The sequence below is a fragment of the Colobus angolensis genome, unplaced genomic scaffold, assembly GCF_000951035.1.
Source record: "Colobus angolensis palliatus isolate OR3802 unplaced genomic scaffold, Cang.pa_1.0 Scaffold88, whole genome shotgun sequence".
NCBI lineage: Eukaryota > Metazoa > Chordata > Mammalia > Primates > Cercopithecidae > Colobus > Colobus angolensis.
The window spans coordinates 4,946,696-4,962,385 of NW_012122709.1; the positions used below are offsets into that span (position 1 = coordinate 4,946,696).

Sequence of the window (15,690 nt, forward strand, 5' to 3'; positions counted from 1 at the left end):
GGTGGCGGGCACCTGTAGTCCCAGCTACTCAGGAGGCTGAGGCAGGAGAATGGCGTGAACCCGGGAGGCGGAGCTTGCAGTGAGCCGAGATCATTCCACTGCACTCTAGCCTGGGTGACAGAGTGAGACTCTGTCTCAAAAAAAAAGGAATTTTCAATAACAAAATCTCTCAAAATCAGCCACTTCTGGAGAGGCATATTAGCAGCTGAGAGTATTTTAGGACAGTGGATAAACAGAGCATTTTATTTGAGGATGGCTGAAGGTAGCATTTTCTGTGGTGTAACATTCTTTGGGGGATTCTATTAAATTTTTTTTTTCTTTTTTTTGAGACGGAGTTTTGCTCTTGTTGCCCAGGCTGGAGTGTAATGGCACGATCTCAGCTCACCACAACCTCTGCGTCCTGGGTTCAAGCGATTCTCCTGCTTCAGCCTCCCGAGTAGCTGGGATTTACAGGCATGCGCTGCCACGCCTCACTAATTTTGTATTTTTAGTAGAGACGGTTTCTCCATGTTGGTCAGGCTGGTGATCCACCCACCTCAGCCTCCCAAATCCCAAAGTGCTGGGATTACAGGCGTAAGCCACCACGCCCAGCCAAAAAAATTTTTTTTCAAAAAGAAAACTTTCAGATTAGCGAACATTTAGTAGGTGTCCACTTGGTACCCACAGTGACACCCTAATTCAGAAATAGTTAGGGAACATTACTTTGTGTTAAGCCCTAGGCTAGGGGGCCAAGAGATGCAATCCCTACCCTTGAGGAATTATGCAAGGTAGAGATGGGGGGCAGGTAAAGTAGCAGTTATTGTACAGAGTGATAAGGGCATTGCTGAAAACCTGTCATGCCAGTCACCGAATGGCTTTGCCTCAGAGAACAAGCAGTCTACTCTTTTGAGGAAACTCAAAGCCCCAGAGGTGGCATCAAATGAGATAATGGCCTATTGAGTGTGCATGTATTTTACATATATCTGTACCTTCACTTGGGGTGTCCTCCAAGCCAGACTCTTAGGAGCTAACATTTGTTACACTGTTCCATGAAATAGGTATTGTTATTATGCCCACTTTGCAGATTACAAAACAGATACACAGAACCAGGAACTTGCCTACTATCACACAACTTTCAAAAGAGTGGGGGGCTGGCCAGTCTTGACTCCAAAGGCTTCACTCGTACCCTGAGCAGACAGGGACTACTATGTGAAAGGAAACATTTAAAGTAATGTATAAATATGGCCACTTTAGCATGCAGCTGGCATTCTAAGTGTAAGATTTTAAGCAGCCGGGAGAAAATTTCATTCCTAGCTAAAAGCTCAAATGTTACACAAGACACTGAGCTTTGGTTCTCAGAAGTTTGTCTTAGTGTAAACTTCTGCCACTACGATATACAAAAGGAACATCTCTGCAGTCAACAAATAAGCATTTTGAGTATCTACTGAGCACTTTTTGAATTATTAGCATGTTACCCACTTTGGTCTAGTGAAGATTCCCATGGTGAATATTTTCTGCTTAGTTCCCAATCGCTTTCTGCCCAGCTGATCTCCCCCGCTTGTTACAGCAGCACTCTCACTTCACTGTCTTATCTGCTTTAGAGCCTCACCTTGGAGCCCTTGCTTCAAGAAGTGGCCTTCAAGCTTCAGCTACCCAAGGTCCCCTTGCCCTGTTTATCCTTTCTTTTTCTGGCCCCAGTGGACCCTGGGGCAGGGTGACCTTATTAAAGACTCTATAAAACAAAGTTGTCTGTCATCTCTTCAGAGACACCACCCCCTGCCCCGCTTCTACTGGTAATTGAAAAAAGAACTCTCCCTGCTTATCCACTTCCCTCCGCCATCCCTGGGAAAAGGACAAGTTGGAGTAGTAACACGTGGTCATTGCTGGGGTGAGCAGCCAGTTACTGTAGTGATTGGATAGTGACAATTCCCATCCCACCTCCCTACCTGCAGCATCTGACTGGTTGGTCTGGTTTCAGTGTTCCATGCCTAGATTACTGGATAGAGGGTGGTAGGCACATAAAACATTGCTCATGCCCCACCCTGTATCCAGCTTTAATTACCATCCTTCTTTAATCACTTTTCAACTTGGGTTTTATCGTTCTTTTATTTAATCCTTTTTCACTCCGACCTCTGCTGTTTGCCTGCCTTCTATTCTCTGGAATCTTCCAATCAAGCAGCTGTAACTTTACATGTCCTACAGCCAGCCCCCTCCCCTGCCCCCTGGGAAGACCAGGAGGGAGCACCCCTGCCCTCGGGGGTTAAGCCTCTGTAGCTGCTGTAACCTGAGAAAAGAAGGCCAGGCCTCTGGAGCCGGCAGTCAGCTCCCTGTGGCCTGCCAAAGGATAAGAACCTTGCTCACTCAGCTCCCTCCCTCTTTTCTTTCCCCTCCCCTGCTGCAGCAAGGCCCTCCCCCATCCGCACACACGGGCTGCTGGGTAAGTGGCAAGATGGCTCCCCTGCATGTCTCCGGCTGATCGCTGCCGCTCCGCCAGTACAATAGAGCCAGCCACTACCAGCAGCCTGGCCCTCTTCCTCCTTCTCCAGAGAGACCAATCCAGCTGAACTCGGGGTTTGCCGTGAGGACTTAACGCTTATCTCTTAAAAGCCAGATCTGTTTTAGCCTCCCCGCACCACCACCACCACCACCTCCCCTTCCATTTACCATTTTTTGGATCCCCGGTTGCTACATCTTAATTTTCTCTCTCTGGATCGGGTGGCTGGGGAGGAGGTGGTGGGATCTTGGGACAAGGAAGGTGTGCTTTTTTTTTCTTTATTTTTTTTAGGATTTTTTTTGTTTGGTTTTTGTTATTTCTTCCATTCCAGAAAGGGATAAACAGCACTTCCAGGGGGAGAAAAAAAATCATGTTATCAGAAAGCAAAGAAGGGTGAGAGCTTCACATTTCCATGTATGCCTTTTCCCCACCGCTCTAGCTCGCCTCATCTTCCTTCTCTTCCTCATGGCTTTCATTCCGTCTTGCGTTTTGGTTTGTTTTCAGTCATTCTGCTTTCCCCCTTTGTCCTTCCTGCCCAGTTTCTAATTGGCCCCATTTGCCCTTTCTGTATGGGAAATAGATATTTTTTTTTGTATAAGTCTTTTCTCTAGATATAAGCAGTTCAATCTCGTGTTTCTGTGGGGGCCTGTTAGCTGGGGGCCCAGTTCCGATTTTCCCCTCCCCCTAACCCCCTAGTGCATCCCTCCTTGACTGCTCTAGGGAGGTTCTTCTGACCTCTGAGTGTCAGTCAGCCTGTTGGGAATGCTGACTTTTCTGGTGGTGATTATCGGCCTGGGAGGCTTGGTTTCCCCTCTTCCTGAGCCTTAGGCCTCTGATCATCTTTGATTTTTTTTGCTTGGTGTTTGGGTGGTAGAGGGGGTGAGATTTGACGTAGACGTTGGAGATGAAGACAGAAATCAAAGGTGGAAAGATAGTTTATCTGAAGTGAATCTCTGGCATTCTTTGCCTGAAATGGGAGCTAACTTGAGAGATTAAGAGTGGGAGAGTGGGTTTGGTGTTCGTGGGGGAAGCTGCCTGTGTGGGGGAGGGTGTGTCCTGACTAGGAGGCCTGCTCTCTTTATCTCTTGGAAGTTGGAATGAGGGAGTGGGAGAAACTGGGTGAAAGCCGAATGTAGGAACAGTTTCTACACCTCTGAGCAGGTAAAAGTGGCCCTAATCTTCTCTGAGCTCTCATACTCAATTCAGCAGTTTTAATTTTTCCTTTTGAATGAGAGGGTCCTTGAAGCTTGAACCTTCACCAGGCCTGCTTCCCTGCAGCCCCCACCCCCACCCCCACCATTTTCTCCATGCTGGTGTCTCCAGATCCTGAGGGTCAGCAGGCCTTTACTTATTAAGCAGTTGATTAAACACAGGTCAGGCTTTTTTGCCAAAGCCGTGGCCATTCTTTCTTGTCTTTTTAAGGGACTCGGGCTTCCCTTCGTTTTTTATGCAATTTTGCTATGTAAAGGTGCCTGTGGCCAGAGACTGAGGCCACAGGGTTGTGGGTAAATCAGTCACTTTTGTGGGACTATTTTCAGAGGAGGGTTTTTCTCCCTTCATATAAGAGTACTCTGGTGAGTTATTACCTGAGAATAGTTGCAGTCCTAACCCCACAAATGACAACTTTAACTCATCTGGGCAATGGGTGGATGTGGTTGCTGTGATCCACGCTCTTTCCCCAAGGAAAATCTGTTTCCCACTTTTCCCATTGGGACAAGGTCTCTAACCTTGATCAGAAAAGCAGCCCTCCTAATCCCACCCAAGTGAGGAGGCATGGGGGTTTCCTGACCCAGTAACTAACATCTTGCTCTCTCTTCCCCCTTGGTTCTTTTCTGTGCCCCACCACCACCACTCCCCCCCCTCCTGTCAGTGAGGAGAAGGAGGAAGTGACCATGGACACAAGTGAAAACAGACCTGAAAATGATGTTCCAGAACCTCCTATGCCTATTGCAGACCAAGTCAGCAATGATGACCGCCCGGAGGGCAGTGTTGAAGATGAGGAGAAGAAAGAGGTAAACATCCAAGCCACCTGTTGGGGTGGGTGGGCAGGAATGGACCTAAGGGAAAGAGTAGACCACTCTAGTGATCCGTTTTACACAGTGGGTTAACTTAAAGGAAGGATGAGGCAGGGACTTGGATCAGAATAGGGCCAAGGGAGAATTCGCTGGTTTAGCAAGGGAGACCTCTTGTGATGGGGACAGGGCTCATTCATTTTCCTTTCCTTGTTGGGGAAGTAGTGCCCAGATTCTAGACGTTTGTAACGAACTGGAAAGTCTGATAGTGGCCCTTTATCTAAGATTTATGTTCAGCTTTTCCTGCTGTCTTCCCAAGCTTCTGGTGGTAACTCCTTTAGCTTTCCCTCCTTTTTAAAAGCCTGATGGAGCCCAACGCCATCTAGTGGACATTGATGGTTCTCACAAGACCAGCCATGCTGAGAAATTTTTGTTCCTCCTCTGCCCCCCAGTGGTCTCATTGCAGAGATGTAGCTATTTAGAAGCCAGCACTTGTGATCCAGAAGGCCCCTTCTCAGTTATCCTTGACCCCTCTACCTCCTTTTTTGGCATATGTTATCTTGTGTCCTGCACCCAATTCAGGGGGCTTCCCCCATCAGAGCCAGCGAAGTCTTCTTGGCTCTTAAAGTAATTGAGAAAGAATGAGCTGGGTTTAGGAGCGGGGTAACAGGGTGGGAGGGACTGTTGTGTGTGTAGCCTTTTTCTGGTGTGTGTTGCGGGGGTGGGGGCCGGTGAAAGTGATTTGATGTGCAGAATATTATTTATTACAAGGTCCTTCTTCCCCGTAAAACTTTGTCCAAGTACCTCATGTACGGTAATCCGCCCGTAAAATATAACCCTGCCCAACTGGCCAATCGCTGATGCCGCCTCTTCCTCTGGACCCACCCGCTGCTACTGAGCTGCCCAATCAGAGCCAAGTCTGCTATCCAGGTGTCTTGGCCAGAGGGGGGCATGTATATGGGCTCCTGTGATGGGCCCCCTTTTGCCTCCCTGTCTTGCTTACATCAGGGGGCCAAGAAGAACACTGTTCTGGAGAGACTTGTATTGAGCAAGCAAAAAACATTTGGAAAGGGGTGGACTTGCATCATCTCCCTACTTGGGACACCCCAAGAAGAGCTTGTGCCAGTGCTGGGGCGCCTGCCCACATGCCCTTGCCCTTTTGAGGACTGTGGGTTGCCTTGTTTGCTGCAGACTGTTGGGATCCCCGTCTAGGGCACCAAGACCTCCTAAAGTTTGTGATCGCAGTGCCATGCTGTAAAACACTGAGTGGGACCCTCTACTTAAGCTGTGACGACTAGGAACCGTGCAGAGGAGTCTAGGGTCTGAGCCCCTGGGGATTTAATGCTGATGACAGCCCAGCCCATGTATCACCACTTGCTCATCAGATGGACTTTCCTTTGGTCCCTGTTGTCCATGGTGAAGGGCAGCATGTTGGTTGCTCCAACTTCTCCTCCATCCCTGGAGGCAGGGACTCATTTCATCCACCTGACTGGAACCACTGTCTCAGCTGGAGTCCCTGAGGAGATGCCAGCCACAACTCTCCGAAGAGAAGTATTCTGACCTTGCTGCTGAATGTGTGCCAGGTCCGGGGGATATTCACCTACTATCCCCAGGCTACCTTCATCAGAGGCTCCATGATCCCACTCGGTGAGAGGACCCCCTCCCCAGTTACAGGCAGAGGAGAAAGGGACTCTGGAGTCATCACCTGGATTCCAAGTATTGGGTGGTGGTATTGCTGCAGCTTGCCACTGGTGGACATAGGGTCCTGCCTGCCTCTCACGATAAAAGGCAAGGATCATTCCTGCTACTCACAGGCCATCTCATCAGGGACTGCAAGATGATGTCCCTACAGGGCCAGGACTGATGTCTCTGCCCCTTTCCCCCCTCTATCCCTCGCTGAGCCTGGCCACCGCCAGTGAACTGTCTTGACATCATGGAAACTGGGCAGCGTCCCCCCACACGTTTCCCTCCCGCCCCCCCTGCGCCCCTGGGAGGACTCTGGCAGTGCCGTGCTGACTACCACGCCGTGCGCCCACCTTTTTTGCCAACCCAACCCCCCACCAATTGCACAGCGCCTAGCAGGGAGGGCTCATTCTGATTGGACCGGCGGTTGACTAGATACAGTACACAGTGAGGTGCGATTGGCTGAACTGAAGATCCCAGGTGTGAGATGGTACCTGGAACATTTGTCATATTCCTAGTTTATTTTCTTCTTTATTTTCTTCTTCTTTTTTTAATATTTTATTTTATTTTTTTCTATATCTTTATTTTTTCTGATTTATTTATTTATTTGGTTCATGTTTTTCCTGTTTTAATTAAGACTTTTTTTTTTTTTTTTCCTCCTCACTAACTTACCCATCGAGAGCGGCCCAGCTAGGGGTCAGGCTGGCCCTTAACAGAGACCAAGGAGACTTGGTTAGACGACACAAACGGGGCTGGGGGCGGGGGTGGATGGGAAAGGGATTTCATCATGAGGTTTCTGCCCTACCCTTTAGAAGAGTGGTAGAGAGGTCTTAGTTTTTCCAGAAATAAGCACCTACATTGAAAAATACTCTATTCCCTTTTTCTCTTGCTTCCCCCCCCCCCATAGTCTTTCGTCATTCACCCAGAGTGTTTGGGGTAGAAACTTGTCCCAAAGATGTCTTCTGGTCCTTGGCAGGGCCTCTAAGGCTTGAGCCCTGGTTGCAGAGGAAACACTAAGACTCTGCTGAGGCTCCCTGAGGTGGCTGGAAAGTCTTAAGAATCTCCTTGGGGACGGTCTGCCCTTCATAAAAACCTCCTTTGCCAAAGACACCTTTAAGTTCTTTTTGCTAGCACTTGGCTCAAGAGCCTCATCTCTAGTGGGTCTAGTGCTGCCCTTTTCCACAGTGTGGTGGGGGTCTGGGCAGCCCTGACATGACGGTCTGCTGTCCAGGCATCTCAAAGCCATTGTCATTGGGCATCAGTCTGGCCATTGAAGAAAGGAGGGTTACCTTGTTGAAGTTGCCATCCAAAGTTGGTTTTCCTTGTTTCCTCCAGTTAGCAAGGAAGCGGGAGGACTAGATGACCCAGCTTGGGGCACAGTTTGTTTGGCTTGGTGTCCTCTCGACTCACAGTGAAAGAGAGGGCATGACCAACATCTGTGAGGGGCTGAGAGGCCACTGAATTCCTCTTCCAGCTTATTTCTGGTTAAGCTAATACACAGGTGTGATACGGAGTAGATGACTTTTCCCTGCTCTGATGTTTAGTTTTTTTTTTTTTTCTCTAACTTGCATTGATTCTGCTTCGTTTTTGCCGTTTGCCGCTTCTGTTTTGGTCTCTGTCTGTCTCCGTGTCTATCTCTGTCTCTCTCTCTCACTCTCTCTGTGTCTTTGGAGGCTATGCTAAGACTACCCCATCTAACCTCCTTCCCCCCTCTCTGTGGGGTGTCTCTCTTTCTCTTTTTTTCCCTTTTTCTTCTTTATACAGAGCTCGCTGCCCAAATCATTCAAGAGGAAGATCTCCGTTGTCTGTAAGTCTAGCCCCAAGTCCCTGATAAAAGTCAGGAATACCATAAAAATCAGCATTCATTGAGAAGCAGATTTTCATTCTCAGTGGCATTCTTGGGTCGCTCCCTCCTGCCCCACCCCTTGTGCCTAGCAAATCTGAATCCTTTCCTACGTAGGGTTTCGTTTTGAAATTCAAAGCTTGAGACAATCCCCATCGTATTTCTCCAGTCACATTTTAATGAGATATACTGTGAGGTGTCTGAGACCATGTCCCATTTAGCCTTAGAGGCATTTATTGTTTCAGATACCTGAATACTCAACAACGAATGAGTTTCAAGGACTCCTATGTAATGCTTAGCAGTTTATGAATTATTCTGAGTTTTTTTGTTGTTGTTGTTTTTGAGACGGAGTCTTCCTCTGTAGTAGTCTAGGCTGGAGTGCAGTGGTGCAATCTTGGCTCACTGCAACCTCCGCCTCCCGGGTCCCAGTTCAAGCAGTTCTCCTCACCTTCCTGAGTAGCTGGGATTAGAGGCACGTGCCACCATGCCCAACTAATTTTTGTATTTTTAATAGAGATGGGATTTCATCGTGTTGGCCAGGCTGGTCTTGAACTCCTGACCTCGTGATCTGCCTGCCTCGGTCTCCCAAAGTGTTGGGATTACAGGCGTGAGCCATCGCGCTTGACCTTGTTTATGGGTTATTCTAAGAGAGCACCGGAGGAAATGAAAGTGCCCCACACCTCAAACAGTAACAATTTTAACATTTTCCCCAATGAGGAACTCTAGATTACAAAAGTATAATAGATGTTTATAACTTAAATATCAATCAGTGGTGTGAAAATTAAAGGAAGACCAGATCCCATCATGATCTTAGTTTTGCTTAGATGTTAGTATCACGTGGTGTTCTTGTTTCTTCTGCATTCACATCCTCTCAGTTTTTCTTCCACACTACTTAAGATATTACTGTCTACCATTAAAAGTTTAAACAGCTCATCACACTAGCTACCCCTCCCTTACTGCTTTTAGATCAGTAGTTTTTTTTTTTTTTAGGCGGAGTCTCGCTCTGTCGCCCAGGCTGGAGTACTGTGGCCGGATCTCAGCTCACTGCAAGCTCCGCCTGCCGGGTTCACGCCATTCTCCTGCCTCAGCCTCCCGAGTAGCTGGGACTACAGGCGCCCGCCACCTCGCCCGGCTAGATTTTTGTATTTTTTAGTAGAGACAGGGTTTCACCGTATTAGGCAGGATGGTCTCAATCTCCTGACCTCGTGATCCGCCCGTCTCGGCCTCCCAAAGTGCTGGGATTACAGGCTTGAGCCACCGCGCCCGGCCTTAGATCAGTAGTTTCTATCAGGAAGGGACCTCAGCCCTTTTAGTGTTCAGTCTGAAGCCATGGTTTGCCAGTTCCCAAATATGATTTCTTTTTTTTTTTTTTTTTTTTAATTTTCTTTGAGATGGAGGCTTGCTCTGTTGCCACGCTGGAGTGCAGTCAGTGGCACGATCTCAGCTCACTGCAACCTCCACCTCCCAGGTTCAAGCAATTCTCCTGCCTCAGCACCCTGAGTAGCTGAGATTACAGGCGTGCACCACAACGCCCGGCTAATTTTTGTATTTTTGGTAGAGATGGGATTTTACTATGTTGGTTAGGCTGGTCTCCTGACCTCATGATCCACCCGCCTCAGCCTCCCAAAGTGTTGGGATTACATGCGTGAGTCACCACACCCACACACTGATTTCTTTAACTTCCAACACTCCAGCCAGAGGTAACCTGTAGGTATTATGGTTTGAACTAGCAGAGGTCCTGAGACCATCTAACTGTTGGGTCTATTTCTTGGGGACAGCAGCTACCAAGGGGGTGCCAGCTGGAAACAGTGACACAGAGGGGGGCCAGCCTGGTCGGAAACGACGTTGGGGAGCCAGCACAGCCACCACACAGAAGAAACCTTCCATCAGTATCACCACTGAATCACTCAAGGTGAGGTGGGAGGAGCCAGGGAAGGGAGGATGAGACCTGTTAAGGTGGGAGTAGACATGGGCCCAGTGTAACGGGGTGGGGGGTATCTGTGTCCCAGAGCCTCATCCCCGACATCAAACCCCTGGCGGGGCAGGAGGCTGTTGTGGATCTTCATGCTGATGACTCTCGCATCTCTGAGGATGAGACAGAGCGTAATGGCGATGATGGGACCCATGACAAGGGGCTGAAAATATGCCGGACAGTCACTCAGGTAAGGCTTCTGCACCCCAGTGTCGGGAGGAAGGTGGGAGCAGTAGATGCAGAGCAGCCAGCTGAGGAGCTGAGATAAAGTCTTTGGAGGGAACTTTCCTGTCTGTGCAGAGGGTTGGGTTGATTGACACTTTCAGGGGTCAGACTACCAAATCCAGCTGGCTACGTGTTATAAATAAAGTTTTATTGGAACACAACCACACCAGTTCATTCACTTTTGTCTGTGGCTGTTTGTTCACTACAACGTCACCGGAGTTGAGTAGTTGCAAACAGACTATGTGGCCTGCAAAACCTGAAGTACTGTTTTGCTCTACAGAAAAAATTTACCAACTTCTGCCTTAGTTTTCCTCAAGGCAAAGCTGAGGCACTAACAATCCCAGGATCTAGTAGAGGTGAGCTGGATAATGAAATACACCTAGCAGAAGGAACGTGCTAAGTTGACTGCTGCTCTCACCAGGGAACCAGAGGCTGAAAAGAATATGCCAGTTTGGTGTTTAACAGACCTGCTCTGTTCTCTGACACCTTGATAGGTAGTACCTGCAGAGGGCCAGGAGAATGGGCAGAGGGAAGAAGAGGAAGAAGAGAAGGAACCTGAAGCAGAACCTCCTGTACCTCCCCAGGTATCAGTAGAGGTGGCCTTGCCCCCACCTGCAGAGCATGAAGTAAAGAAAGGTGAGTGACGCTTTTCGTATATCGTATCTTTCTCCTACATATGAAGGAGGGCTTGAGGGCTAGATTTGACTCTGTTTAATCTTTGAATCTCCATGATGAGGTTAGCCTAGCACAGTACTTTGCAGATTATAGGTGCTCTACACATTTAGATGAAGGAGTGGCTGCTTGGTATAAAAGAAAGGGAACCGTGATAGTTACATTGAAAGTGAAACAAGCCAGTATTGCTTCCTACCAAAAGCTGTTCTTGTGGTCTTCTTCATAGTGACTTTAGGAGATACCTTAACTCGACGTTCCATTAGCCAGCAGAAGTCCGGAGTTTCCATTACAATTGATGACCCAGTCCGAACTGCCCAGGTGCCCTCCCCACCCCGGGGCAAGATTAGCAACATTGTCCATATCTCCAATTTGGTAAGTCATTGTTTCTCGCATCCCAGCTGGCTTAGTGGTTAAGTTTGAGCTTTAGGCTTACCCTTCTTAGGTTCCACTCATAGTTGAACTGGTCTACCAATAGATTAAGTTACTCACTGATCTTGAGTAAGTTACTTAACCTATTGACTCATCTGAAAATGAGGGGGAAAAGCTGTCGTCCTGCAGGGTTGTTTTGAGGACTTGCAGAGGGCCTCATATACAATGTCTCGGTGCTGGGAAGCACCACCACTCTTCTCACATTCGTACTGCAAGGTTCCTAAACTCTCTGCCCTCACCCAAACCTTGAAACTATAGTCCTGTGACAGCAGCTTGGGAAATCTAAAAATTGGCTATATGGGTGGTGGTCTTGCCTTCTTCAAGACTCTGAAAGTCTATTTTCATTGGCAGGTCCGTCCTTTCACTTTAGGCCAGCTAAAGGAGTTGCTGGGGCGCACAGGAACCTTGGTGGAAGAGGCCTTCTGGATTGACAAGATCAAATCTCATTGCTTTGTAACGGTGAGGGGAAGAAGCTGATTCTATAGGTCATGGCATGTATTTCCTTTTGTGACCAGTGTGGGCAGGTTTAAGGGTGTTGCAGCAAGTGGGAAGGGTTGCAGACACACTGTGACCCTCCATCTTCTCCCTTCCTCCACCAGTACTCAACAGTAGAGGAAGCTGTTGCCACCCGCACAGCTCTGCATGGGGTCAAATGGCCCCAGTCCAATCCCAAATTCCTTTGTGCTGACTATGCTGAGCAAGATGAGGTAAGAAACCTAGGGAGAGGAAGGAGGGGAGAGGCAGGGGAAGCCATTAGCTGCTAGATTTCAGCAGAGATCCCTGCCAGACCTTGAGATTCTGTTCTTTCCTGTTCTTCCCTGGCTTTGGTTCCTTTAATTGTACCATGGGGCTTCAAAGTGGTACCTGGGCTCCTTGAGTGGGAGTGATACCACCTCTATCCTGACTGTCCTTGTCCCTCCTCTCCCCACAGCTGGATTATCACCGAGGCCTCTTGGTGGACCGTCCCTCTGAAACTAAGACAGAGGAGCAGGGGATACCACGGCCCCTGCACCCCCCACCCCCACCCCCGGTCCAGCCACCACAGCACCCCCGGGCAGAGCAGCGGGAGCAGGAACGGGCAGTGCGGGAACAGTGGGCAGAGCGGGAACGGGAAATGGAGCGGCGGGAGCGGACTCGATCAGAGCGTGAATGGGATCGGGACAAAGTTCGGGAAGGGCCCCGTTCCCGATCAAGGTCCCGTGACCGCCGCCGCAAGGAACGCGCAAAGTCTAAAGAAAAGAAGAGTGAGAAGAAAGGTAGGTACTTAGCTATGGGGTATGCATACCCACTAGTAGGTGGGAAAGGGACCCAGATGGGACGGGACAGAGGGTCAGATGCATCAAATCTGGTTCACTTTTTTCTACCTCAGAGAAAGCCCAGGAGGAACCACCTGCCAAGCTGCTGGATGACCTTTTCCGAAAGACCAAGGCAGCTCCATGCATCTATTGGCTCCCACTAACTGACAGCCAGGTGAGTGCTCTCCTTGGTGCCCTGCCCCTAGTGGCAGCGAGGCTTGAGGTCAGGGTGAGGGGAGATTCATGTGACTATGGGAGCGAGTTGGCCCAAGTACTTAATAGCTTTAGGCTAAAGGGGGAAAAACTAAGCATCACAAAAAGGCAGTTTTCAGTTAATTGGTATACCATAGAGAAACCAGACCAAGGAGTGTAATGATGGGCACACACAGCAGCTGAGGTTTGTGGATGTCTGGGAAGCTGGCTGTGCCAACCAAGCTTCTTAGAACTTGATTTTAGGCAGTGTGTGGTGGCTCACGCCTGTAATGCGAGCACTTTGGGAGGCTGAGTCGGGTGAATCACCTCAGGTCAGGAGTTCCAGACCAGGCTGGCCAACATGGAAACCCTGTCTCTACTAAAAATTAGCCAGGCGTGGTGGCAGGTGCCTGTAATCCCAGCTTCTTGGGAGGCTGAGGAGGAGAATTGCTTGAACCCGGGAGGCGGAGCTTGCAGTGAGCAGAGACTGTGCCATTGCACTCCAGCCTGGGCAACAAGAACAAAACTCTGTCTTGGACAATAAAAAAAAAAAAGAACTTGACTCTATTTAGCTGAGAAATTGTGTTTTATAAATTCATTTCCCTGCTTTTTAAGAGTTTTTGCATTTTTAATTTAGTTTCTTAGTAACGGGCCTTTTAGGAATTTTAGGCTTATGCTACTCAAAAAAGATTTGTTCACATCTATGCTGATGGTAGGGAGCTAGGGAAGCACCAAGGGACAGGCATGGGTGGTGCCAGTACCTGTCAATGTGTGTAAAAGTTGAAACATGGTGGCCAGGCGTGGTGGCTCACGCCTGCAATCCCAGCACTTTGGGAGGCTGAGGTGGGCGGATCACCTGAGGTCAGGAGTTTGATACCAGCCTGGCCAACATGGTGAAACCCCATCTCTACTAAAAATAACAAAACTTAGTGGGGCATGGTGGCAGACACCTGTAATCCCAGCTACTAGGGAGGCTGAGGCGGGAGAATCGTTTGAACCTGGGAGTCAGAGGCTGCAGTGAGCCAAGATAGCACCACTGCACTCCAGCCTGGGCAACAGAGTAAGACTCTGTCTCAAGAAGGAAAAAAAAAAGGCTGAAACTTGGAGAAAGGTGCTCTAAGAAAGACAGGATGCAATTGCTGAACCCCCAAACCCTTCCTGCTTAACTGAAAAGCTGATCCTGAGCTAGGAGGCGGGGTCCAGGCACAAATGGAGGCTGTGACCAGGACTGAGCTGCCTACTCTGTGCCTTTCCTACCTGGCTGCAGATCGTTCAGAAGGAGGCAGAGCGGGCCGAACGGGCCAAGGAGCGGGAGAAGCGGCGAAAGGAGCAAGAAGAAGAAGAGCAAAAGGAGCGGGAGAAGGAAGCCGAGCGTGAACGGAACCGACAGCTGGAGCGAGAGAAACGTCGGGAGCACAGTCGGGAGAGGGACAGGGAGAGAGAGAGAGAAAGGGAGCGGGACAGGGGGGACCGAGATCGGGATAGGGAAAGGGACCGAGAACGAGGCAGGGAAAGGGATCGCAGGGACACCAAGCGGCACAGCAGAAGCCGGAGTCGGAGCACACCTGTGCGGGACCGGGGTGGGCGCCGCTAGCGGGGAAAACACTAGAGCTGCAGGTACCAGCCACTCGGCCCCAGGGGGTTACGGCCACAGAGGGATAGGCACAGTCTCCACCACCCTGGAGCCAAGGGTCTTTCACACCACCTACCCTACATACATACCAAATGGAACGGTGGCCATCCTTTCCCCCCAAACACACCCCCTTAACCTATCTCTTGGGACAGCCCTCCCCTCCCTCTCATTTCCCATTAAGTCTGAGAGGCAAGAGCTAGGTTAGGCAAGGAGGCGGTTGGCCAGAGATGGGGAACAGCCAGGTGCCCTTAGTCCTCTGATTTTTCCTCCATCCTGCTTACCACCTCCCTGGGTACTTACAGCCTTCTCTTGGGAACAGCCGGGGCCAGGACTGGGTCACCTATGAGCTGAATCAGCATCTCCTCCTGAGTCCCAGGGCCCCTGCAGTTCCCAGTCTCTTCTGTCCTGCAGCCCTTGTCTCCCACAGGTTCCACTTTATATCCACCTTTTTCCTTTTGTTCAATTTTTATTTTTATTTTTTTTATTATTAAATGATGTGGTCTATGGAAAAAAAATAAAAATCTGACTTAGTTTTAAACTGTGTGAGTGGCTTTCGTTGGGCAGGTTAAGCCACACTGTGGATATCTGTAGCCTGGAGTAGGAGTTGCTCCCATACCATGTGTTCCTTTAGGCTGACTGCTTCCTGCTTACTGAAACAGGAACTTCCCACTGTTTTCCATCTCCTGCCTTGGCCCTGACCAGCCCAAAGCTGTGGACCTTGCTCATCTGGGAAGGCCCCACTGGGAAATGGAGCAACCTGTGTCCGTGGCGGCACCCCAGCAGGGCTAGGAGGGTGGGTTCTCCTCTGGTTCATGGTCCTGTGCACGGTTAAATTAGGGATTTGGTCACCTGTCTGCCACCTTGGTGTTTCCCACAACTGCCGCCGGGGGGCAGCAGCTCCTCGCTCTGTTGGCCCCTGTAACCGAGCTTCCCAAAAAGGGCTCTACTGCCCGCCTCCGCCCTCCCGCCGATGTCGTGCGTCTGTCCCCGAACCGCTCCCTGGGCCCGGGCCTCGGACTCTCTGGACCCTTATGCCGTCCTTAAGTGTCCCCCAGCTGACCTGCTACCGTGCTCTGCACGGGCTCTCAAAACGCCACCGCCTTGCAGATGGAATCCACATCAGTCCCAAAAGCCAGCCGGGAACCGGGAGCCCGGAGCCGGGTCTCTCCGCAGTGGGCTCGGAATCCCCCACCTCACCGTGCGCTCGCCCGTTGTCCGCTGCGGGCGGCTGGCTGGCAGCTTCGCGCTCCCGGGTGCACCC

The 15,690-nt window shown here is 49.9% G+C and overlaps 1 protein-coding gene across 5 annotated transcripts in view; it reads left to right on the top strand.

Moving 5' to 3' along the window:
• The window catches only part of ACIN1 (apoptotic chromatin condensation inducer 1), a 37,433-nt gene extending 22,466 nt beyond the window's left edge, over window positions 1-14,967 (top strand). For 2 of the 5 annotated variants that reach the window (XM_011930862.1, XM_011930865.1), the window contains 11 exons: window positions 4,344-4,485; window positions 7,933-7,975; window positions 9,790-9,923; window positions 10,021-10,173; window positions 10,703-10,844; window positions 11,107-11,252; window positions 11,661-11,768; window positions 11,909-12,016; window positions 12,241-12,565; window positions 12,679-12,779; window positions 14,064-14,967. In XM_011930862.1, the coding sequence (XP_011786252.1) occupies window positions 4,344-4,485; window positions 7,933-7,975; window positions 9,790-9,923; window positions 10,021-10,173; window positions 10,703-10,844; window positions 11,107-11,252; window positions 11,661-11,768; window positions 11,909-12,016; window positions 12,241-12,565; window positions 12,679-12,779; window positions 14,064-14,390 (1,729 nt within the window). In that variant the 3' untranslated portion in view covers window positions 14,391-14,967. Of the gene's footprint in view, window positions 1-2,413; window positions 2,867-4,343; window positions 4,486-7,932; window positions 7,976-9,789; window positions 9,924-10,020; window positions 10,174-10,702; window positions 10,845-11,106; window positions 11,253-11,660; window positions 11,769-11,908; window positions 12,017-12,240; window positions 12,566-12,678; window positions 12,780-14,063 lie in introns of those variants that run through there. The other 3 variants (XM_011930867.1, XM_011930866.1, XM_011930863.1) reach the window with 3 other exon arrangements.
• Window positions 14,968-15,690: the final 723 nt, after the last annotated feature.